This window comes from Lissotriton helveticus (genome assembly GCF_964261635.1).
Source record: "Lissotriton helveticus chromosome 1_1 unlocalized genomic scaffold, aLisHel1.1 SUPER_1_unloc_40, whole genome shotgun sequence".
Classification (NCBI taxonomy): Eukaryota; Metazoa; Chordata; class Amphibia; order Caudata; family Salamandridae; genus Lissotriton; species Lissotriton helveticus.
This window is the reverse complement of record NW_027611682.1, coordinates 813,291-838,545: the sequence shown is the minus strand read 5'-3', so window position 1 is coordinate 838,545 and position 25,255 is coordinate 813,291. Positions and strand designations below refer to the sequence as shown.

Here is a 25,255-nt window from a genome sequence, read left to right as displayed (position 1 = left end):
TTATGTGAAAAGACAGAAAGACGAGAGGGTAAAGAAGTTGTAGAATTAGCATTATTTCTTGGGTGTAGAACATGGATAACCCAACCTATGCAAGCTAATAAAATACACAAAAACATAAAAATACACAAAGTTACGCCAAATCGACTACGCAATGATCTGCAATATTTCAATCTCATTTCTTGTTTCCTATTTTCCCTACCTATGGTTGTTGTATCATCCATCTATATCTAAAAAAAAAATGTCGCTCACGGCAATCTTCTTCAATCACTCAGCTATGTCCTTCTGTATATCCTGAGGCGCTAGCCACTTACTAAAAAGAACAAAAAAACAGGTTACAGTCTGAGTCTCCTACCGTGACCCTGCGACGGAGACGGATGGCACATCTAGTACTAAATATCACACAAAACAAAAAGGCAAGAGATCTGTTCATTAAAAAAAACTTCTTTGAGTATCAAAGAGAAAAAATGTTCAAAATGTTCAGTTTTTCTGGTCAGCTCTCGACCTTAGGTTGTAGCGAGTTTTGTTCGGCACTGTCTGGTCTTTAAACAATAATTTTGGATCCGTAGTGTCTATTCGGAGGTGCGCAGGCACTGCGGCTTGAAGAATGTCATCATCTGCTTTCTTGGACTGAGTTCCATAAATTTGAGCATCACTGAAGGGCACAAAACAAGGGACTGCTTTAGTGTCTGATTCTTTTACACCACTGCGAATCCACTGGTCAAAGGGTAATGGTAATGGCACTTTTTTACAGTGCACACCATGCACCCAGCTTCGCTTGCCGACAACTTTCACGGCCGTGCGGGTGACTAGCAAAACTTGCGTAGGCGTACACCATCGAGGCTCCAAGTTCTTAGTCCGTTGGAAGTTCTTAATACAGACCCAGTCACTGGGCAGAATGGTGTGACCTGGGTCTGTGGAGGCCTCTGGCAAAGTACTTTGTACCTGTTGATGAATAACACTCAATTTAGTAGTCAAATCATGCAAATAGTCAATTAGCAAAGGATATGGTATATCAGAGTACTTCTTGGGGCGGGGGACACCCCAAACATTTGCTGGGCGTCCAAATACCACTTCATATGGGCTAAGTCCCATACCAGAGTGTAGAGTAGTTCTGGTTGACAAGAGAGCTAGGGGCAAGGCATCTGGCCAAGCAAGACCTGTACTGGCTTGAATCTTGGCTAGTTTAAGTTTGAGTGTACCATTATAGCACTCAACCAAACCTGCTGACTGTGGGTGGTTTGCCGCATGAAATTTCTGTCTGATCCCAAGACCAGAACATACTTTCTGCATAATTTGACCCACGAATTCACTGCCATTGTCACTCCAGACAATTCGCGGTAAACCAAATCTAGGGAAGAACTCTTTAAGTAACACCGTAGCAGTTGATAGAGCGGTGTTATCTTTCAAGGGGTAAGCCTCTATCCATCGGGAAAAGGCACACACCACCACTAGAACGTACTTGAGGTTATTGCATCGATCCATATGAATGTAATCGATCTGCAGCACTTCAAAAGGATATGACGGGGGTGAAAAATGACCTGCTGGGGTTGGGGTACCCTTTCCTGGGTTATACATTAGACAAATAATACAATGCTTAACCACATTCTCTGCACATTTTGGAATTCCCTCATTCTGCCATACTGGAGCCAAGAGCTTACAAATGCCCTTCACACTGATGTGAGCTGGACCATGAGCCATAGTTACAATCGGCAATACATAAGCATCAGGTAGTAACCATCGCTGATGTTCTGACAATTCTGTCCAACAACCCGTCGAGTCTAACATTCCTGTACTTTCTTTCCATGTTCTTAATTCTGTCTCAGTGACTTCTCCCTGAATCGTTTTCACACTCTCAATCGTGTCTTCACACATGCCAATTTCCCTAACCCAATTTGCAGGACCTGCCACATACATTCGACTAGCTGTATCTCTAGCTGTAGTTCTTGCTACTTCGTCTGCAAACCCATTTCCACGACCCACATCATCTGTAACTTTCTTATGCGCGCTGCATTTTATGATGGCTATTTGCGCAGGTAAAGTAAGTGACTCAAGAAGATCAGTCATCAACTGGCCATGCTGAATCTTCGTGCCGTGAGAGGTAAAGAATCCTCTCTCCCTCCATAACCTACCAAAACTATGTGGAACGCCAAAAGCATACTGACTGTCTGTGTACATATTCCCTCTCTTTCCCTTTGCCAACACACACGCTCTAGTCAAGGCTATCAATTCAGCTGCTTGGGCTGAATTATGTCCGATACATGCCGTCTCAACAACCGTACATAAGGTGGGAACAGCGTAGTCTCTCCGTTAGGAAGCTTGAAACAGGAATCGTCTACCCATAGGATCCCATCCGGGTCCATGAGCGGAGTGTCCTTCAAGTCAATCCTACCCTTCGTTTCTTCTTCTGTTCGGAGAAAACAATCATGCTTTTCCTGACCATCTTTCTCGTCTGGCAGTGGCAACAATGTAGCTGGATTTAACGTGTTGCATCTTTTAATGTGTATATGACTCGCTAGAAGTGTCAGCTCGTATCCAGACAATCGAGCACTCGTAAGATGTTGTGTTCTGGTTCTATTCAACAAGGTATCCACTGTGTGTGGAACCATAACAATGAGTGTGTTATCCAACACTAATCCAGCAGATTGTCTGATAGAGGTCGCTGCAGCTGCTGTGGCTCTATGACAACTGGGCAAAGCTTTAGCTACTGGGTCTAATGTAGCGGAGAAGTAGGCACATGGTCTCTGTTTATCTCCAAATAATTGCGTCAAAACTGACAATGCGTAGCCCTCTCTCATGGACAGACAATGTAAAGGATTTGCTGTAATCTGGATACAAATACAACGAGGTTCAAAAGAGACTGCCACTTAACTCCGTGGCGCACAGGTTTATATATGGTACAATACAATGCAAAAATGCAATCACATGAGAGCAGGAGACATAAACAAATGTTATAAACAATGCCTGAAGCCTAAAGTAACTCAAGTTTCCCGGTTGCGTTTGTTACTCGACCCCTTAAGTAAAACATCGAATGAATCCACACAATTTGGTTTACAAGCATTGAAGACACAGCTGTATGTGTTAGAAGAATAGTCGTGAAACAGGAGAATACATGAGACATGTAGCGAAGGACAGCAGATAAGATAACCTGGAGGAAAGAATGGTGTGAGCCAACAAATAGCCCAGACAGGGATTAATCAGCTCAGACAGGTATTAGTGTACTCGGCCAGACCCTGACACTCGTTAGTAAACATGAGCGAAGAAGACACCTGAAACGTGAAATGCAGAAACGACAAAAACATTGCATTCGCCGCGCTGCCTGAGTGAGGGCAACACAAAATGGCGGCGATTTACAAAATGGAGGCTGAGCACGAACGAATTTGTAACTTTACTGAACTTCAGGATCGAACAGCCAGGTGGAGGGGAGGAGGTTATTGAAGGTGCCTGTTCGTGCGCGTGGGATGAAAGGGCACGAAAGTTTGGCAGGGAAGTGGCTCCGGGGGAAGGGCCGCGCTGACGATGCTTTATGACTCTAGCATGTGTACTTGGGGGTTGCCAGCGCGCTGGGGATGATAGCGGGGTCAGGGAGACGCGTAGGTGATCGGCAATATGCAAAACGGTCACAGTGTCTAAAATGGCTGCCGCTTACGTGCTTGCTGAGGCTTAAGATTTGACAAGATGGCGCCGGTAATGATCACATCGAAATCTAATTTTCAACAGAGTCCTGGTGTTTGTGTGACCACAACTCCCAACATGGCCTTGTCCTCCCCACACCAGAGCCCAGTGTCAGCCATCTTGGCAGCACTTTTCCTCTCCCTGTGAGCTGAGCATAGGTCAAGGTGGGCTTGATGGGCCATGTGGGAGGAGGACTGTTGTCTGTGACTAATACTCCCATCATGCTTTTGTCTACACCCACCTTCACAGCACTCTTAAACTCCCTTCTTGTGACTCTGCTTTCCTGGGGGTGAATGTGTGCAAACAAGATGGCTGCTGTATGTGACTGGTGTTTGGATCACCTTGCCCTGCTGTGAGTTAGTGCTAAGTTCTTAATTATTTTTACATGGTGTGCTTTGCTGTTACATTGTATGTGTTGTTGGTTGCAATCTAAATTTGATCAGATATCCCATCATGGACTGGTGCAACTCACACCAGGGCCCAATGCCCGGCATCTTGGGAGTAGATTTATCATGAGTCTCAGGTTATGCATACTCGCCGACGTGGGGTTTGGAGTTGGTGAGAGGGGTGTGTGTGTTGGAGAGGGGCTGCTGGTAGATATAGCTCTCCTCCTCTCTCACAGCCCAGATAGGCCCCCATGAACCATGCTTCCATGACAGTGAGTCAAACTTTATGTTCAAGATATCTGACAATGGTGTCCTGGTGTTTGTTTGAGCACTACTCCCAACAGGGCCTTCTGCTCCCCACACTAGTCGCCAAGGTCAGCCATCTTGGCAGTACTTTTCCACTCCCTGTGAGCTGAGCATGGTTCACGATGTGATTGTTGGGCAATGTGGGAAGAGGACTGTTGGCTGTGACTATGGCTCCCATCATGCTTTTGGCTACATCCACCTTCCCAGCAATCCAAACCTTCCTTCCTGTGACTCCGCTTCCCTGTGAGTACCTATAATAGTGCTGGCAAGATGACTTCTATTGGTGGTTGGTGTTTTGAGGCTATATCCTTGCTGTGTTTGTTAGTAAGTTTTTACATATTATGACACATTTACATATTGCTCAGAGATTTCTGGTATCTTGTTTCTGTGAGTGACATAGATATCACAGGATCATTTGCTTAATGTTGATTTGGCTTTGCCAACAGTGATTGGTATCACTGTCCCCTTGACAGTGATGTCTGTGGGTATGTATTGGATCACAATATTAGCTTGTTGGGTATGTACTCACCAGGCTCAGGTTCTCCTGATAATCCATGGTGCCCTCCGGTGGAAGGATGAACCGCACCTTCTCCTCCCTGAAAGTGAAGTTTGTAGGTTTTGCAAGTGGGCCACCACTTGTCCGCTGGCTCAGGGCATGTTCTCTGCCAATCAGCTTCTAGACCCTCCTTTGCACATCCTAGTACTTGTTCCTGATGTTGTCCTTTGTGTGCAGGCAAGGTGCCTGTACCTTCACCTTATTGACAATCCTCTCCCACATCTTGGTATTCTGGGACAAGTGGGTCTGTTGGACCAATGTACCAACTAACTTTCAACTCATTGTCTGTGAACTTTGGATTTTTCTTTGGGGGCATGGTGAGAGATGGATGTGTGGGTGGGTGTGAAAGTGAGGGTGGGTGACTATGAGAAAAGGTGTGTGTTTGTGAGTGTGGTATTTGACAGGTGCTAGTGGTGTCCAGGTTGTGTGGTGGTTGGGTTGTAAGTGTATGTCTCAGTGCAGTGTAGTGGTGGTATCTGCTGGCAGGTCTGTTGAATTTGCAAAGGATCATGTTAAGGATTTTAGCTCTGTATATAGGTGGAGTCGTGGGTGTGTCCTACATAGTTGATTTATTTTTTTGCCTTTGACAATGCTTTTATGAGCTTTTTCTCTCAGTTTCTGTTGTGTTTAGTTGAGCATGACGGAGGCATTCAGTTGACCGCAACGGATGCTTTTATCAGCATTTGCGCTGAAGTTACTCACTCTGTCCCAGTCCTACCATCTACTGACTTCTCTCACCCACTGTGCTGTCACAGTTGTGCGGTTTAAAAATACAGGCACAATCGCTAAAATTAAACACGTGTGTTTTTCTTGATAACCTGTTATCGCTCTATTTCTCTGTATCTCTGTCTATGCTTCCGTATCTATCTACACCTCTTTTTGTCTTACTGTGTCTTAGTTTTTTGTTTCTGTACACTACTTTGTATAACGTCTATTTCGGTTTTCTTTTCCGTACGTTTTTTTCTCTCCATATCTTTTTATTTAAGTGCAAGAGATAATGCAATATTTTTTAAACATGAAAAACAATGTGTTTATCATGAAGTTTAAGCATTCCCAACGTTTGCGCACTTCTTTAATTTCTAGACCTGCTTTTCAATTTTTAATGCTTAACGCGCTCCTCCTCAGGAAGTTTTCACATCAACATTTGGTTCCGCAGCTGCACAGTGGGTATAACAACAGATAAGGCTGTGGGATAGCTCCAGGATGCGCTCTGCTCACATTAACACTGCTAATGACGTGCGTTCAATAGAAAGACCCTACTCCCCACCGCCACAATGCTACATTATGCCTGCTTTAATGTTAGCATATAGGTTTTAATAGTGGGTCTAAAAAGGAAGCAGTTTTGGAAAGAGAATTTCGTGACACTTTACAAACAAAACTGATACAGCACAAACTGAATATTAACTTTCGTATAATATTTGTTTCTGTGTAAGACAATTGCCAGCCTGTAGTTTTAAACAGCCCCCATATGTGCAAGTTGATCAAAGCCACATTTACATCCCATTTACAAACTATTGGAACGCTTCATAACACTCCAGACTTGCTGGCGGCTTCAGTTGGTAGTCTTTTAGAAGTAAGGTGTTAATGCATTTCAAACACATGTGGGGGCGTGCTATACAACCTGCCCACACACATCTTGATTCTTTTTTTTTTGCAATGTAGAGGTACCCTAAATACAAAAAAAAGGAGCTTCACTGGTAACCTACGTGTACATACCTAAGAAGGTGCTGTTTACTAATGTCCACAGTTACTAAAAAGTTACCATAACTTGTGCTGCAAAGTGGTGCTGCAAAGTGGTGCTGCAGAGTGGTGCCTTAGAATGATGCTGTAAAGGGGTACTGTAGAGTAGTGCTGTAGAGTGGTGCTGTAGAGCAACTGTAGAGTGGTGCTGTAGAGCTCAACATAGCTTAAAAACATCGCAAAAGCCAATCGCTGGGGCCAAAAACGTACAAAGCAAAGGTCCCAAAGGTGAGACCTATTGGCTATGCCACTGCTTGTTGATCTAGGGCTCTGCGACCATCTAGGGAAACCTACCAATCCTAGATATTTCTGAAAACTAGACACCCAGGGGATCTGAGGGAGGTGTGACAAGCTAATATTGTGATCCCCAACGTTTTCTTTCCCAGAATCCACTGCAAACTTAGCTAAAGAAATCACATTTTCCTTACATTTCTGTGTGGGATCATTGCGTTGACATTTCCTACCACTCAGCATTCCCCTCAGCTTCCCGATAAATTATACCTTTCTTGTGTGGGTACCCAATGTAGATAAGCCTAAAAAGTATTTTTAAAAACTGTCCTTTTGGTTCCCCCTCAAACTCTACATGTTTTTGTCCCTTCACTGGTGCAGGCACTTGGCCCAACCCTATAAGTGAGGAATTATTTTTTATTGGGAGACCAAGGAGAAAGCTGGGTGGTAAGAAATGTGTGCTGGCACGGAGAACCCACACAGAAACGTGAGGAAAATATTATTCTTAGCTAATTTTTTAGGGTTGCAGAGGATTCTAGGTAAGAAAACTTTGGGGGGATTTACGCAAGCCACACCTGCCTGGGCTCCCCTGGGTGTCTAGTTTTCAGACGGGTTTGGAAGGTTTCCCCAAATGGGCACCGAGCCGGGGACCAAAACAGCAGATGCATCCCTTGTAAAACCAGGTTGTTTTGTGATAGATACTTTTGATGTCTCTACAATACGTTTTGGACCCTTCCATGTCACAGCCACTAGGCCCGCCTCAACAAGTGAGGTACCATTTTTATCAGGAGATTTTAATGAATGGTAGTTGGAAGGCAGTTGGTGGCTCTCTGCAGATTCAAGAATATTCCAATACAGAAATGTGAGGAAAATGTTTTTTGAGACAAATTTTGAGGATTGCAAGGGATTCTGGGTAACCGAACCGGGTGAGAGCCACACAAATCACCCATCCTAGATTCCCATAGGTGCTTAGTTTTAAAAAATGTACAGGTTTGCTGGGTTTCCCTAGTTTCTGGCTGAGCTATGGCCCAAAATTCACAGCTAGGTACATTGTAAAAAAAGGGCCAGTTTTCATTGGAAAAAAGTGATGTTTTCACGCTGCCTTTTGGTCCGTTTCTTGTTGCAGGCACTAGGCTTACCCAGACATGTGAGGTAGAATTTTGATCTAAAGCCTTGGGGGAATGCTGGGTGGAAGGAAGTGTGTGGCTCCCCTCAGACTTTAGAGTTTGCAAGGGATTCTGGGTAACAGAACCTGGTGAGAGCCACACAAGTCACCTAGTCCGGGATTCCACTAGGTGTCTAGTTTTAAAAAATGTACAGGTTGGCTAGGTTTCTCTAGGTGCCAGCTGAGGTAGGGCCCAATATTAACAGCTAGGCATTTTGCAAAAAAGGGTCAGTTTTCAATGGAAAAAAATTATTTTTATCAGGAGACTTACGGGAATACGGATTAGTATTAACAATTGTCTACCTCAGCATTTGTGCATTTCAAATGTCAGACTGTTGTAAGAAAGAAGTAATTTTAAGAAATGCCCTCTAATTCACATAATAGTATGTGTAGCCATCATTTCAGGGATGTGCAAATACAAGCTGCTCCTAAACTCCATATCTTATGCCTATTTCAGAAACACATAGTTTTCCTTTATACCTATTTTGCACTCTTTATATTTTACCAGATGAATTGCTATATACCTGGTACATAATAAAAAAAACATTACAAGGTGCAGCTCAGTTATTGGCTCTGAGTACCTCGGATTCTTGGTGAACCTACAAACTCTGTATATCCCTGCAACCAGAAGGGTCCAGTGAATGTAATGGAGTATTGCTTTAAAACATATCTGGCATAGTTGGAAGAAGTTACAGATGAAAATGAAATGTACAAATGGCAGTTTTTTTTTTAAATCAATTTCAATATTTGTTTATTTCAACTGTTACTTTCTATAGGAAAAACTTGCAGGATCTACACAAGTGACCCCTTGCTGAATTCAGACGTGTGACTACTTTTCAAAAATCTATAGCTTTCTGGTATCCACCATGGATTTCACAAGCTTTTCTACCACTAACTGGAAGGAGGTTGAAATAACAAAAAATAGTTAAAATGGGCGAATAAAGTGCCAAATCAGTGTTGAAATATCTGTTTTTATTCAATTTTGATTGTTGCTGGGAGGATGGTGACTCTAGCACCGCAAACCCTTCATTGATTCCATTTACGGGGGAAAAAAACAGATATTTTCTTCTGCAGCACCTTTTCATAATTTTTCCCCAAAAACCCAAAATGTAGTTGTAATTTGGCTAAATTCTCAGTCCCCTTCAGTGGAATCCATCAACACCTGATACCTTTAGAATCCGCAGGAAGTTGGAAAAATAGAAGCAAATTTGGCGTGGATACCTTACAGGGACAAAAAGTTATGAGGGTGTAAGTGCGAACTACCCCAAATAGCCAAAGAAAAAGGCTTTTCACTGGGCGTTGGGTAGGGGGGCTAGCAGAGAAGGGGTTAAGAACCTTTGATCTACAGAAATTTCTCCTTACAAAATTCCATATTTCTGCAACTTTTAGAATTGCCTACATTTCTCTATTGTCTGTATTTTTGTTTTTAGATGTTTCAGCAGAAATGTTGTATCATGTAGAATCCAAGGCTTAAAGCAAATAACTAAGAAAATCTCTGTGGATGTAGAACGCTAACCCAGTGCCAGACTGTAGAGACTGGCGTAGAACAAACCATAAGCACTATATGCTCAAAAGATTGTCAAGGGATGTGTTGCACACTGGTTCTGGCAGGACTGCCATTGTCCTTCCCAATGCATGGTGGTAAATGTACGCAAACACATCTTTTACTCACTGTAGCGTGGTTGCTTGTATGATAAAATGAAGCCCGGTGCGTAGTCACCCTTGATATAGGTTTCATACTTTGTGTTTTCAGAAGGGCAGATCTTGGTGAGGAGCTGGTCATGTTGTGCTTCTGCAAGCATGTAATGTACTAGAGAGTGTATCTAGTGTTTTTTTTCCCTCTGGTCAAGGGAGCTCCTGGGCAAAAGTAATCCAAATGACTAGTATTGTTCCATGGAGTACCCACAGCGCGGGGAACCTCATATACACTGTTTATCCTGCAACGCTCATGCACAAAGCAAACAGTAAAAAGCAAAAGTCTCTGAAAGCCCTAGATAGAAACGGTGAAAATGAATTTGCTTAGCTTAAAAACATCTAAACACTGATAACCACTAATTTTTACACTAACTAATCCCCATCTGCAGTTCACATCAAATAGAAACTGAAAACAGGGTAAACTAAGTGTATTTCAGAGTTTCTTTCACTTTTTTATAAATGTGCAGTATATGGCTTTCTGAAAAAGATTAGATCGTAATTATAGTTTATTTAGTATTGATTTCCTTTTTTTTTTTTTTTACAGATGAAAGAAATGCTTTAAGAATGGAAGATGGAAAGGACATGAGGCTATTTTTAAAGGCATAGTTGGGCATTGAAACCTATTCCAAGGAGAACTGTTCATAATCAATAAAATATCTTAATCTACGCTCTCAAGCAACGTGAAAAAAAATACTCGACTCAAAAAGACTAACCAGAGAGACACTAGGGAATAGAAAACTTTCTAAATGTACTAAAGTTCTCAAAGCAATTTTTATAGTATTATATAAGGAGCACATTAAGTCAGCATAGAAGAAAGACAATATTTATTTAACGTGACTTTGGTTCACAGAATGGAATGACTATAAATATTCTCAATGTGATAAAACATTCAGGGCCACAGGCCGTCTAAAGTTGCACAAGGTTGCCCACACAAGATTGAGAACATATAAATGTAAGGAAAGTGGTCAGACATTCAATGAAAAGAGTCTTGACACCTGGAAGAAGTTATATGAATGTACTGAATGTCAGATTGCATGCAAAAGGACACCTGCTGATAGATCAGGCAAGTCCTACTGAGGAAAACATATTCATAACAATGGAAAACTTGCAGTCACATCAGACTGTCCATACTGATGGGAACCCTTTTAAACTAACTGAATCTAATCTAGCATTCATTACAAAGGCAGAGCTAATAAGACAACAAAACGTCCACATTGGGCAAAAATCATATGAATGTAGAGAATGTGACAAGGTATTCATTGCAAAGGCAAACCTAATGCAACTTCTGAAAATCCACACTGGAGAGAAACCATATAAATGTACTGAATGTGACAAGGCAATCGTTAGCAAAGAGCTGTTGAAGCAAAATCACAGATTCCACACTGGAGAGAAACCCTTTCATTGTAGTGAATGTGACAGGTCATTCGTTGCAAAGACAAACCTAATGCAACATCTGAAAATCCACACTGGAGAGAAGCCATATAAGTGTACTGAATGTGACAAGGCATTCATAAGCAAACCGCTATTAAACCAACATCGGAGATTCCACACTGGAGAGAAGCCATATAAATGTACTGAATGTGACAAGGCATTTAGTGGCAAAAAGCAGTTAAAACAGCATCAGAGATTCCACACTGGAGAGAAACCCTTTTGTTGTAGTGAATGTGACAGGTCATTCGCTGCAAAGACAAACCTAAAGCAACATCTAAAAACCCACACGGGGGAGAAACCATTTAAATGTACAGAATGTGACAAGACATTTGTTGGAAAGACATCTCTAATGCGACATCTGAGAATGCATACTGAAGAGAAGCCATATAAATGTACTGAATGTGACAAGGCATTCGTTGAAAAGGAAACCCTAATGCGACATCTGAAAATCCACACTGGAGAGAAACCATATAAATGTACAGAATGTAACAAGCCATTCATTACAAAAAAAGAGTTAATGAAACATCATGCAGTCCACACAGGGGAGAAACCACATAAATGTACTGAATGTAACAAGGGATTCTTTACAAGGGGAGAGCTACATCAACATTATGCAGTCCACATTGGGGAGAAACCTTATGAATGTGCTGAATGTGACAAGGCATTTGTTACAAAAGCGCTGTTAAAGCACCATCAGAAAATCCACACTGGAGAGAAACCCTATTGTTGTAGTGAATGTGAGAAGGCATTCATTAATAACGGAGAACTAATAATACATCAGAGAGTCCACACTGGAGAGAAACCATATGAATGCACGGAATGTGAGAAGGCATTCAGTACAAGTGCATCCCTAATACGACATCAGAGAGTCCACACTGGAGAGAAACCATATGAATGCACGGAATGTCACAAGGCGTTCAATGCAAGTGCATCCCTAGTACGACATCAGAGATTGCACACTGGGGAGAAACCTTATAAATGCACTGAATGTGACAAGGCATTCATTACTAAAGGAACCCTTATTCTACATCAGAGATGCCATACTGGAGAGAAACCATATGAATGCACTGAATGTGATGGGGCATTCTTTACAGAAAGAGATCTTTTGCAACATCAGAAAATCCACACCGGGGAGAAACCATATATTTGTAGTGAATGTGACAAGGCATTCATTGCAAAAAACTATCTCTTGCGACATCAGAAAATCCATACTGGGGAGAAACCATATGGTTGTAGTGAATGTGAGAAGGCATTTGTTACAAAAACGGAATTAAAGCAACATACAAAAACTCACACTGGAGAGAAACCATATGATTGCGCTGACTGTGGAAAGGCATTCACTACAAAGTACACGCTTATACTACATCAGAAGAGACACACCGGAAATAAACCATATGGTTGTAGTGAATGTGAGAAGGCATTTATCACAAAACAGCGGTTAATGCAACATCAAGAAACCCACACTGGGAAGAAATATCAATGCAATGAATGTGACAAGGCATTTTTTGCAAAGGGAACCCTAAGGCGACACCAGAAAGTCCACTCTGGAGAGATACCATATAAATGTACTGAATGTGACAAGGCATACACTCTAAAGCACCAGCTTGAATATCATCAGGAAGTCCATACTGGGAAGAAACCCTATGTATGTAGTGAGTGTTACAAAGCATTCTTTAGAAAACAGCACTTAATGGTACATCAGAAAACCCACAGTGGAGAGAAACCATATGAATGCACTGAATGTGACAAGGCATACAGTAGAAAACACCACTTGTTGGAACATCAGAAAACCCACACAGGGGAGAGACCATATGAATGCACTGAATGTGGCAAGGCATTTAGGAGAAAGACACACCTAATGGGACATCTGAAAGTCCACATAGTAAAGACACCATATGAATGTACTGAATGTGAAAAGGCATTCGCTCTAAAGCACATGCTAGTACAACATCAGAAAACCCACACTGAAGAGAAACCATATGAATGTGCTGAAAGTGATTCACTCTAAAGCACATGCTAATATAACATTGGAAAATCCACTCTAGAGAGAAACCATATGGTTTTAGCGATTGTGAAAATGGGTTTCTTTCAAAGGACTGCCTAATGCTACATCTGAAAGTCCACGCTGGGGAGAAACAATATGATTACACTTGATGTGACAAGGCATTTGTTGCAAAGAACATCCTAATGCAGCATCAGAATGTCCACACTGGAGACCGTATGAATGTACTGAATAGGACAAGCCATACACTTTAAAGCACCTATTAGTACTATATCAGACAATCCACATGGGAAGTAACCATATGCTTGTAATTGGTTTGACAAGACATTCATTAGAAAAAACACTTATTGCAACATCGGAGAACCCACACAGGAGACAGACCATGTGAATACACTGTGGGGCAAATTATATCACTGTACACAATCCAACACTGCATTTGTTGAAAAGTGATCAGAATGAGATAAAGCATTCATAACCAAGTGAGATTGAATGTTTTGTCGAAAGTAGAATGTGACAAGTCATTTATTCACAAAAAGGAGGACCATATTTCACATCTGAGATTTTCCACTGGGAGAAGCCACATCAGTGTACTGAATGTGACGAGGCATACAGTACAAAGACTGGACTACTATATCATTTGAAATTTGACAATGTGAGAACCCAGATTTACTCAATGTGAAAAGAAGTTTATCACAAACTCATCACTTAATAAACATTTGAATCTGTATACGAGGAAGGAGCCATATGAACGCACTGAATGTGACAAGGCAATTAGTAGAAAAGATAAGCTAATGCAATAGCAGCTATACCACACTGGAGAAATACCATATGCATGTTTCACATGTGATAAATAATTAATTACATTACAAAAAGAAACATACTGGTACACCAGAATGTCCAAATCAAAGAGAAAAAATATGAATGTTATTGAATTTGATGAGACTCCGAGAGTCCACACTGGTTAGAAAACATGAATTTACAGACTGTGACAAGACCTTCATTAGGTAGGAATGTAAAATTTAACATAAAAGTTCACAACTGATAGAAACCACAAGAATGAACTGAATGTAAGAAAGTATTTACTACAAATTGCACTCTAGTGGGTTACCCCATATCACACAATGTATGAAGGGTAGGGTGACTAAATTACTGAAACCAAAAACTGAGACGGGGCACAACATATGAGTAGACATAACAGTTTTGCAGTTACCAAAAAGCACAGACTGTCGTAATTGACAGCACTTGTCAACCTAGAAATAATAAGAAATGAGGTTATATTGGGAATTAAATGCAGCCTTTATACTCAGTATTATATGTTATTCAAATTGCTATCTGTTTGAGCCTTCTAACTCATTCTGCATTGGGGCGGAGAAAAATGTATTAATTTAACCCCCTGAAACCAGAACATACTACATTTTCAAAATCTGTCAGGACAGATAGTTAAAGGACAGGACTTTTTCAGCAAACATGGAACATCTGGTCAGCCTGTGTGGAGTTACAAAAAGAGTAGGCTTTCTTATTGAGCATTTATTTGTTGTTCTGTACTTGACTGACTTGAATTTGAACTGCCCCATTAAATTGTGTTATTTATGTTTTTGTTCAGTACCAGGCACCACATAGACTAAAAAAAGGTGTGTTATGCGCTTGTAAAAAAAAAAAGAAAAAAGGATCATGTAAAACTGATCCCATAAATTAAGAACAGCTCTACAATTCTTTTCCATTAATCCAGTGTTCCAATCATAGCACACACATGTTGCTGTCCATGGGCACATGGTGTTATGGCGAGTGTGAAAGTAGTTGACGCCACACATAATATTGGTCTTGAAACCCCAGTTTGAGATAAATTACATTCCCAAAGATCAGTGGATCAATAAGACATCACTGACCCATCTAATGGTCATGGGTAATTGTTCCATGATTAAAGATGAGTTTCACGAGATTCCTCTTGAAAAACTAGTACAACAAAATGATTTTCCACTTTGTGTCTGAGTGTGATTAAGGCAGACGTTCTTATAGTGCCTCTCGGTTGTATGAATCCGTGTGGTGCATAATGTGCAAAGAGGTTCTCCCGCCCCCTGTCCATCAGGGTTCTATCCTCCACCTTTGCTCCAAGCACCTAACATTCACCTGTAAATAGTGGTTTCAACCCTCAACTGTACACAAGGATTTCAGCTTCCACTCATGGTTTTATCCTCCACCTTTACCCAGGGGTTCCGGAGTTTCCACTATCCACCTGTGCTTGGGGTCTTAACCTGCACCTTTGCATGGGGTTGTAACCTCCAGCTCTGCCTAGTGGTTATAGCTGCCAACTATACACAGGAGGTCTAGCTTCCACCTGTTCATGTGGGCGCTTCCTCTTTTTCTACATGGAAACCAACTTCCACCTGTGATCAGAGGCTCCACCCTTGACTGTATAGTTGCTTTATTTGCTCTCCCCATTTACTTTTTTGGTTAAAACACTTAATATTGGCAATTTTAAAGACATAGTACAGGAGTTGAGGTAACTGTGAAGTTGAGTGTGCAGGACGGAGCCGGTGCAATCAACAATTAATATATCAGTATCCGTGTACATGCAATGATGCTCTCCTACAGGTGAGGCAGTTGTGATTACTGACACCGTAGGAATGTTCATCGGGCACTCTGAATGATCAGGCAAGAGGAAAGTGAACATCTGGCCCCTATCATTTTCCCAGATGTTGCAAGCCTTCTCAAATTTCATAGTACAGAGGATCCGATCTAGCAGTGCAGTGTGATTCATAACAAATTGAACTCCTAATGAAGGGAGATTACTTTGCAGGTGAGCTCCAGGGTACAGAACATCTGAGTGCCTAGAGGAGTGAAGAACTGGGATGCCTGGACACCCCAAGATTCACTCTTTCTACATGTACCTATGCTTAGGCGCTTCACTCTATCAGCTTACATTCTCTGTCAGCATACATGACTTTCAGTGTATAGTGCTCTGAAAACTTTGATCTCAAATTGCATTACTTTATGAAATTGATTCTTGGAAACTCTCAAGCCATTTGATTGCATTTTTATTAATTTGTATTTTCTTAGAAGATTATTATTTTTATTGTATTGAAGTTTATCAACCAATGCCTGTATCTTTCAGGGGTGACCGTGCCCTTAGAAGCAGAAATAAGCGAAATAACGAGGTACAGTAACTAGTCTACTTCCGCCTGGGCTGGTCTTAAATATAAGTGCCTTAATGTCAAAGTTCACAGAGTAATTTCTGTTGATAGTTGTCTGAGCAGACCTCAGCACAATATTGCTGGAATAACCAGAGCAAAGCACACCAAATGCTGCACAGCACTGCATAGCTAGTCTAGTGATTCACTTAATAATCTAGTCTTTTAACACAAAAAAAATGTATTAACGCTTTTTTAACTTTCTTTTTAAATGTTGTAAAAATATTAACTCTGAACTAGCTCCTTTTTATATTTAGAACTCTTCTTTCTCTTAATGTTGCAATGCATGCACACTTTACCTTTGCAAGAATCATGTGTGCAAATTATGCTGTAATACTTTTTTTTATGTACGTTTATGGCCATAAAGGCCAAAATAAAGAATTTTTTAATTGAATTGGATTCACTTAATATTACAGGTAGTTTCTAAGGTCACAGAGGAAGTCAAATCCAGGAGGATAGGGTTATCATTAATAGGTAGAGAGACACATCTTTACTGTCAATAGCATTGTGTACATGTGTTCTAGACTAGTGGTAATTACTGGGACGAAGAAGGCAGTGGAAATAGCAATGATGCCGGAGGCTCTTGATACATTCTGTGCCCTGACTGTGCATTTCAAAAGCATCATTGTTCCAGGTGTGTCTACCGACCATCTGCTGGATTCAAGCATGCTTCTCCTCTTTAGTAACCAGGAGGGCAGGAAAGAGGCGATGGATAAGACATTAACAGTCAGTCCCCTGATAGAAAGTCTAGTTAAAATAATGGATGGAACAGATTTACTTGTTGAAAGAATGAAGAAGAGAGGCCAGTTCTTGTTTCATAAGATTGTGCCATGGTCTTGTGTAGAAAATGGGTTCAGTCATGTCAGGATAAGAACGTAAAGCATGGGTAGTGTCGTTCTGATGCGAATCGATAAGGCAGGCGTACTGGCCGTGATCTGCAGTAACATGAAGGAGCTCAAGATGGATAAAGGAATTCTACCAAAGACAGATAGTGTATTAGGATATAATGCACTTGTAACAAGGATGGAATATCCATTGTCCAAAATCAATCGGGGGTTTGTTGGGCACGCTACTCACCCGTGAGGGTCTCAAGGCGCTGGGGCGTGGGGGGGTTCACAGCTCTAGTAGCCAAAGAGCCAGGTCTTGAGGGCCTTCCTGGAAGTGTTCAGGGAGGGGGCGAGTCTGAAGTCTGCCGGGAGTTCGTTCCAGGTTTTGGCCGCAATGTGAGAGAAGGATCTTCCACCTGCTCTGGCTCTGCGGATGCGGGAGGTTTTGGCCAGTGCGAGGATGGAAGATCGGGGTATTTAGGTCCAGTGTTGTGCAGGTATTTGCAGGCGTGGGTGAGGATTTTGAAGGTGGGTCTTTTCTCCACGAGGGGCCAGTGGAGTGTTCAAAGGTGTTGGCTGATGTGTTCGTGCTGGGGGATGCAGAGGACGAATAGGTGGGTTTAAATCAGACCCGTAGATGGGTGCTATCGCCTGCCATGTAGTCTGTTGAAGATCTCTCACCTAGCACGGTCAAGGAAGGGGCAGAAACAGTGATCACAATTTTTTTTACCACATGTACCTACAGTGGATGCCATCTTCTAGCTCCTTTTTTGACAATCTGGGGCTAGCCATGGTCAGCCTAGGGGCTGCGAGCAATGATCATAGTACATTACAACATGAGTGTTAGGTAAAAATGTTATTAGAATAATTATGCTTAGTATAGACTTTGTTCGGTTACCATAACTTTTCCACATTATTGAGAAATTCTTGCTTATATATTGTGCATGAGCAATGTCTTCATTCTTTCAGAAAAGGTTCAAAATTCAGTCTCGCCCATGGTCTGTTTCTTTATGTGCAAAGTATAATTTCTCTAGCTTCCTTGATTGAAAGGATGCATTTGAAATATTGCTAGGTTATTCAGCTAGGCCGCGGTTGCTATGTCCGTTGTTGCGGCTGTGTAGAATAGTCCACTGCATTACAAGTATGATTTCCTTCATGTAACGAATCATGTGATTAATGAAAATGTTTTTGAAGTTTTTGTTTGAGGTGATTTAGAAACTAATAGTTTGACTGGTTTGCTGTGCAAGTAGCATTTCAGATCCACTTCTATCTGTAGTGGCATGCAGTTGAATCAATGTTCTTCATTGTCCAAAACATTATAGAGGATTAGTCAATGTGATACTTGTACCAGATTTCCTCGATTTAGGGATTTTCTATTCTTCTAAATGTTTTGCTTGTTCAGCTTTGTTGGGTTCTGTTATGTTTATATTGAATTGGTTTCTAATTCTAACTGTCTTTTTACTTTATGTAATGATAATTTTGATATTTGAATAAATCTACAAAATTGAGTTTGAACAGACTTGCCTGAGTCTTTGAGTACCGGTGTTTAGACGGAAAAGTCCCTCGCATGGTGACGGATTTGTTCTCCTGCACTGAGTGATTAGCTGCAAATTTACCATGATTTTTGGTCATAAATATGCACCATGACTTAGGCTTGATTCACAGATTGCGGTCTTCTTAGACCAGCCATGGCGCCCAAAGTGTTAACATTGTTTGGTGAAAGGCTATTGCCTTCAGCAGGAGTTAAGTAGCATGAACACGATGGTGGCAGAATACAGTGACAATGATCAATAGTGTGACCAGTCCTCGTTTCCTAGATCATGAGAATGGGGAGTTCTGTCCCACTCAGTTAAAAGTTCAGCTCCAGTGTGCTTAATTCACCCTTCAATCAATCAAACATTTATAAAGTGTGGCAAATCACCGGTGAGCGTCTTGAGGTGCGGGAGCTGTTTGCTATTGCATGGAGGTTTGATCATTCAAACATCCAGATCTTTACTTCTCTATTGAATTCCTGGAGCAACGATGCAGTACTGAGGTGCAAGGGGAGGTTGTTCCAAGCCTTGGCTGCCAGGTGCTAGAAGGAGCGTTCTCTGTTGTTGGCTCAACAATCCGTGGGGTGTCTGCGAAGGAGATGGAAGCTGATGGAAGCTGTTTGGTTGGTTTGTCGAGTGTCAGGCATTTATTGATGTATGCTGGTCCTTGAATTAGCATCTCTCCTGAATGGGGAGGCAGTGTAGTTTCTTGAAATTTGGTGTGATGTGGGTCCTTCTGAAGAGGTCAAGTTTGAATATTTCTGCTGAGTTCTGTATTGTCTGGAGTCTCATTAGGAGGCGTTGCGTGATCCCTAGGTGGCTTGTGATGAGTGCTTGCGTGATGGTCCTTCAGGAGTTAAGTGGGAGTCACCTCGAGATCTTGCGGAGTATGCATAGCATGTGGAAGCATACGGCTGAGATTGTGTTGACTTGCTTCTTCATGGATAGTTTGCTATCCTGGATTATGCCGAGGTTGCAGGCTTGATTTTTTCGGCCGGGGTCTGTAACGAGCTCCGCAGGCCACCATTTGTCGGTCCATGGCAAGGTGCTGTTCCCAAACATGAGGACTTCTGTTTTTTCGATGTTGAGTTTGAGACAATTGTCCTTCATCAAGTCCACAATGTTCATCATGCATCTGTGGAAGTTAGCTTTAGTGTTGGAGGGATATTTGGATAGGGAGAGGATGAGCTGTGTGTTGTCGGCCTTGCCCTTGGCCTAAAGCTTGTGATTAGTAGCTCTGTGTATTGCGTGTGTGTTTCATGTGGGCACACTGGGAAGTGTGTGTGTCTGTCAGTTGCACAGTACTTGGAAGCCTGTGTTGTGATTTGCATGTATGTGTGCCTGCGAGTAGTACAAAAGAGGGAAGCCTGTGGGTTCCTTATTGAAATCCAAGGGCCTTTGCAGAGGGTTGTGGAGGAACCCCCAGACTGATTTATGGTTTGCGCCATTCTTGAGAGCTGAGCGGGACACACACTGGAGGAAGGAAGAGTCAAGCTATTATATACTTTTCAAAAGGGCTGTTTGATTTTGAAGGAGGTCACTGGTCAGATGGGCCTGGGCATACCTCAGAAAGGGGATGGGGCTGATAGCATCTCTGGAATCCACACCAGTCCACTTCAACTCTGGAGTGCTGCATGCTTCGAGGATCCTCTGTATCACAGCAGAAGCAGGTAAGACTGATCGTTAGGCAGCAGAGCCCATGGAAAACGCGCCCTACTTCATGCAGCACTGGAAAAAACCAGCGTGATTCACAAACTGGCCTTATAATACCTTTTGTGATAATAGAAAATGTACTCAAAAATGCAATTCACATCTAAGTGTGGAGTTCTATGACTCCGTACTACCAATGCTTATGCGTGTGGAGTTCTTCCCCCCTCCCCAAGCTGCAGAGCCTGCGCACACGTAAGTTTAGAATTTAGTAGTATGTGGGAGGGACACGTGGGAGTGTGAAGGACAAGACGCAGACTTATTCCTTAAGGGAATTGGGTTAAGGAGAAGGGCTGTGTGTGGATTGTTTGTGTGTGGTTTATTTGACATTGTTCATATATAAATAATGCTTTTGTCATGAAAGCGAGTATTTGGCTTGGCATTCGTGTGTTGTAGTTACGCATTTTGAGTCTTGAGCCTGTGAACACCTTGACCCACTCATGCTACCACTGAGAATTAAGTGCTGAGGGGTACGTGACCCAGTTGCTCAGGACTACTGTTAGACCTGACACCCCTGGCGTGGTTTTTCCCCCATCTTTTTGCCTCTGACTCGTGTATTTTTGATGCTGTGCTGGATTTCGTTTTTGCTGGTTTAGATGCTTTGGACACTCTGCCACTGCTGATCAGTGCCAGAGTGTAAGTGCTCCCTCTGTAAATTGTCATATTGATTGGGTATACCTGATTGGCATATTTGTTTCACCATGAAGTCCCTAGTAAAGTGCACTGTGTGTGCCAGGGCTGGTGATGACAGATGCTACTAGTGGTCCTGCAGCGCAGATTGCGCCACCCACATGAGTAGTCCTAAAATGGTGACTCAGGCCTGCCAGCGCAGGGCCTGTGTGCAGTCAGTGACTGCCATGTCCGTCTGGCCAGTGTCCCCACTGGCTGGGCCAAACCCTTCCCTGTCTGTGCACATACGTCACCCCTATGGAAGGCTCAAGGTACCCTCCTGGGCAGGGTGCAGTGTATGGATAAGGTAGAGCATGTACTAGTGCAGGTCACATGCTCTGGTGGTGAGCAGCAGCCATTGTGTGCGCTCACTGCTGTAAGGCTATCTTGCTCCATAGAATAACATGGGGGAGGCGGGTCCCAATGGATCCCAGCCTATCTTCTCATAGGAACAAGATGGGACATAAGAGAAAGATATCCCTGAACTCAGAATTTAATAACACATCTTTTAGTGAAGGTTGTTTTTAAATCCTGTGTTTGAGAATAGCACTTTTAGAAAGTGGCTGTTCTCTTGTCTAAACCTTTCTGTGTGCCTGGGCCTGTTTGTGGATTGCCTGTCTGGTCTGAGGGTGACAGGGGCTGCAGAGCCCCCGGAGGGAGGGGGTCTGAGTCAACCCATGGATGAAAGGCAGCATCTGCTGCCAGGGAGGCGGGAGAAGATAGCGCCTGATAGTGAAGGGCTGTGCCTGCCTGACCACCATGCCGGCTCCCCCTCCTGCCAGCCAACTGTCACCTCTGACCCTGATGCTGACAGGAGAAGGAAACCAGAAACACCCAGCGCTCCAGCAACCCCCAGAACTGGTTTAGACCGGGCTCAGGGCCCCCTTGCACAAAAAGACTTCAAAGGACTTCAAAGACTTTTAGGGGTATAGGAGAAGGACCCCTGACTACAGAGATTAGATTCTAAGATTCTACAATCAAGAAGGAACCTCTGCTGGAAGAAGGACTGCTGGAGAACAAGAGGAAGATTGCCTTGCTGTGTGCTCTAAGGGCTGACCTGTTCTGCTGTTGCAACTGAAAGCTGAGGAGGAGAAAGGGACTTTGCTGTGTGCTGTGACCCTGCCTGCTTGAAACTGCCAAGACTTTGCTGTGTGCTGTGTCTGCAACTTGAATCTCCAAGGGCCTGAGAAGAGCTGGCCTCCTGTCGGGAACCCAGGGTTAAAGGTTCCTAAAGCTTTGCCAAAAGCAGCTGCAAGATCAGGCTGTTGTGACCTGGAACGCGTTGTACTCGACTGCGGAGCGTGAGGAAGGGATCGGTGTGCTCATCGGCACATTCCCAGCGAGGGTCGGGGGTTTGTGGTGCCTCCCCTTGTGAAATCTGCTCCAAAGTGGTTGAGAGGCCGAGAGGGCGGTCTATTCGTGACCTGCGCCCTCAAACCCCCGTTGCCGCCTGTTCACCGCCGCTGCCCGGGGCCAGGATAATCCCTAGAAGTTGCCGCTCGTGAACGGGAGCTGCAGCGGCGAAGATCGGAGCCGCCGCGCTCCCATTGGCTGAAGGAGCCGAGCCCCCTCACCGACGCCGTGACGGGATTGGCCCCGTGTGCTGCAGCATCATCGATTTGCCGTGCTGTGGTTGGCTGGTGGACGGAGCGTCATCGCAAGCCTGCCCGAGAGCCGCACTGCCATCGGCTGACTCCCGGGTGTGTCCAAAGGCTCGTCCCCAATGCCGCGACCGGATTGGTCCCCGTCCTCAGGACCTCTGGAGGGCCGTGTGAACACCGCCGAAGCCGGAGAAGGACTGACCCGACCCCGCCGAGGGATTCCGGGTGAGCGATCCCTGTCCCTGGCCTGAGTCCCCGCGCGGAGGCGCCGCGTCACCTCCCCGCTGCTCCCCGAAGACCAGAGAGCGGGCGGAGGGCTATCGGGACCGGCCGGGACCAAGGGGAAGCTTACCTTGTCGGCACGAAGGCGCAAGGAACATGGTGGGGCGCGCTGAGAGTGCCTGGAGCTGAGATCAAGATCGATTTCACCGGCACGGTGCACCCAGAGCTAGTGGTGAGCCGCGCTCGCATAGTGTGGACCAAATAGAGTGAGGGGCTTTAACAGTTAAACTACACGCTGGCATTGCTTGATTTTGCTCATTTTTATAGAGCTGATGTGAGATGAGTTCAAGGTATTATTTCTAATACTGAGACAAGAGACTTGAGACTATCTTTTATTAAGAGACTTCCTACATACATGCAACCATTAAGGTTAAGTGCAACCTTTACCTGAAGAAGTGATTATCGTGTATTACTGCTTTTTACTGCCTGCAACTAGATAAAGTTATATTTTTATAAAATATACTTACCAGTGTGGTCTCAGTTTGTGGTGGATTGGGGATTATTGTTGTGTTAAGTGCAATTATTATACACATTGCCTTGGGGATAAGCCTGCCTGCTCGCACCAAGCTACCTAGAGGGAGAGCGGAGGTTGTCTACTGTGTGTATTCCTTCACCCTGACTAGAAGCAAGGGTCCCTACTTGGTCTAAGGTACTTAGCTCTGCCAACTAGAGACCCCCAGATCTAACATTGGTGGCAGCGGTGGGATTTTTGAACTAATAATTGCACTTGACCTACAGTGATTTCTTGTACATCACTAGTCTAGTTTAGCAGCACAGGTTGCGCAAGATTTTTTCTTTTTGGTGAAACCTTTTAGTTGAAAAGGTTAGGAAGCATCATGTCTCAGAAAGCGCAAAGCGTGAGTGTAGAAGTGGAAGTGGAATTTGAAATCCAGGAGTTGCTCATCTATAACAAGGAGCAACAGAGAAAATTCTGCAAACAGCTTGGATGCCCAGCAAAGGGCAGTGCAAACAAGGAAGAGCTACAGAAATCTCTGAGGGCCTGGTGGGAGGCCAAACATGGTGATCCAGAAGATGCTACTGGATAGGAAGGCACACAGGAGAATGCTTTTTTGTCCAGTGAGTTGCCAGTGAGGAAGGCAGTGTCTAGGACTGGCAACAACCACTCCAGTAGGATTATTTCTCCAGAGGAGGTGAAGGAGAATCAGAGAGCTAGGGCCCATGAGATTGAGCTTTTTAAGCTCAAAGCACAAGCAGATGAGAGGAGACTGCGCCTTGAAACTGAGAAAGAGGCGCAGGAGAGAAGAAATACTCTCGCTTTGGAGGAGAAGAAACTCCAATTGGCTCATGAGTTGAGCATGAGGGAGCTGGACATTAAAGCCAAAAAGGAGGTGTCCAGTTGTAATGGTGGCAGCGCACAACCAGTACAGGCGGGTATGGTATACATACCAAAGGATCTGGTATAGAATTATCAGAGGGGTGAGGATATTTATGCGTGGTTCAGAGCGTATGAACTTGCCTTAACGATGAATGAAGTGCCTAAGAAGAATTGGGGGGCAGGATTGTGGAAGCATTTTGAGGCCTCTGGGAGGGATGTTTTGGCACCCTTAGAAGCAGCAGGTACTTTATCCTACCCCGCTATGAAGGAGGCTTTGTGCCTCAGGTATGGGCTCACTTCAGAACAGTACCGCCAGAAGTTTAGGAACTTCAAGAAGCTTGATTCAAGTACTTGGGTGGAGTGTGTGAGTATGTACATGCGTGCACTGGAAGGTTGGATAAAGGGCAGCAAAGTTACTGATTATGTGGGGTTGTGTCACTTGATTAGTTGGGAGCACTTAAGTAGTTTATGTGTTCCAGAGCTGCGCCAGCATCTTTTAGATAGCAAGTTAACTGATCCCAGTGAGCTTGCTAAAGAGGCGGACCGCTGGACTAGCACCAGGGTCCACAGGCGGGTGGTAAGTACCCCAGCCAAAGGTGGACAGGGTCCCCAGCAGAAGAGTGGGGGGGGACACGGGTAATCAAAAGGAGTCTTCTAAAGGGCCCCAAAACGGTTCCCAGGAGAAGGTGTCTCAACCCCCCAAGCCTAAGAAGTCCTGGCCCCATAAGGGCAAGCAGGACAAGAGGTCCCCGCCTACTTGCTATGCATGTAGGGAGGTGGGGCACATTGCCCCCAAATTTCCAAAGAAGAACTCAGCACCCACTGGTGCTCCAGCACCGGCGTTAGCCAGTGTAGCTTTGGGAGGGGATTTGATTTCTAGCGGGGAGGAGGGGTTAGCATTGATGACCCTTGTCTCTCTAGGAGACCAAGAG

At 43.7% G+C, this 25,255-nt stretch overlaps 2 protein-coding genes across 2 annotated transcripts in view; one reads left to right on the top strand and one right to left on the bottom strand.

The window, feature by feature from the left end:
* The window catches only part of LOC144806041 (uncharacterized), a 761,680-nt gene that overhangs the window by 453,538 nt on the left and 282,887 nt on the right, over positions 1-25,255 (bottom strand). The gene's annotated exons all lie outside the window — the stretch shown is intronic.
* On the top strand, positions 10,845-13,461 carry LOC144806045 (uncharacterized). Its single transcript, XM_078672492.1, has 2 exons — positions 10,845-12,654; positions 12,736-13,461. The coding sequence occupies exons 1-2, from the start codon at positions 10,845-10,847 to the stop codon at positions 13,185-13,187; spliced, it is 2,262 nt and encodes a 753-aa protein (XP_078528618.1). The 3' UTR covers positions 13,188-13,461.

What these genes read in the sequence shown, in the direction of transcription:
- LOC144806045 (XM_078672492.1), top strand. Translation starts at nt 10,845, where the DNA reads ATGGAAAACTTGCAGTCACATCAGACTGTCCATACTGATGGGAACCCT. An exon ending in AACCCACACTGGGAAGAAAT is followed by an intron (nt 12,655 to 12,735) that starts ATCAATGCAATG and finishes CTGGAGAGATAC; the next exon opens with CATATAAATGTACTGAATGT.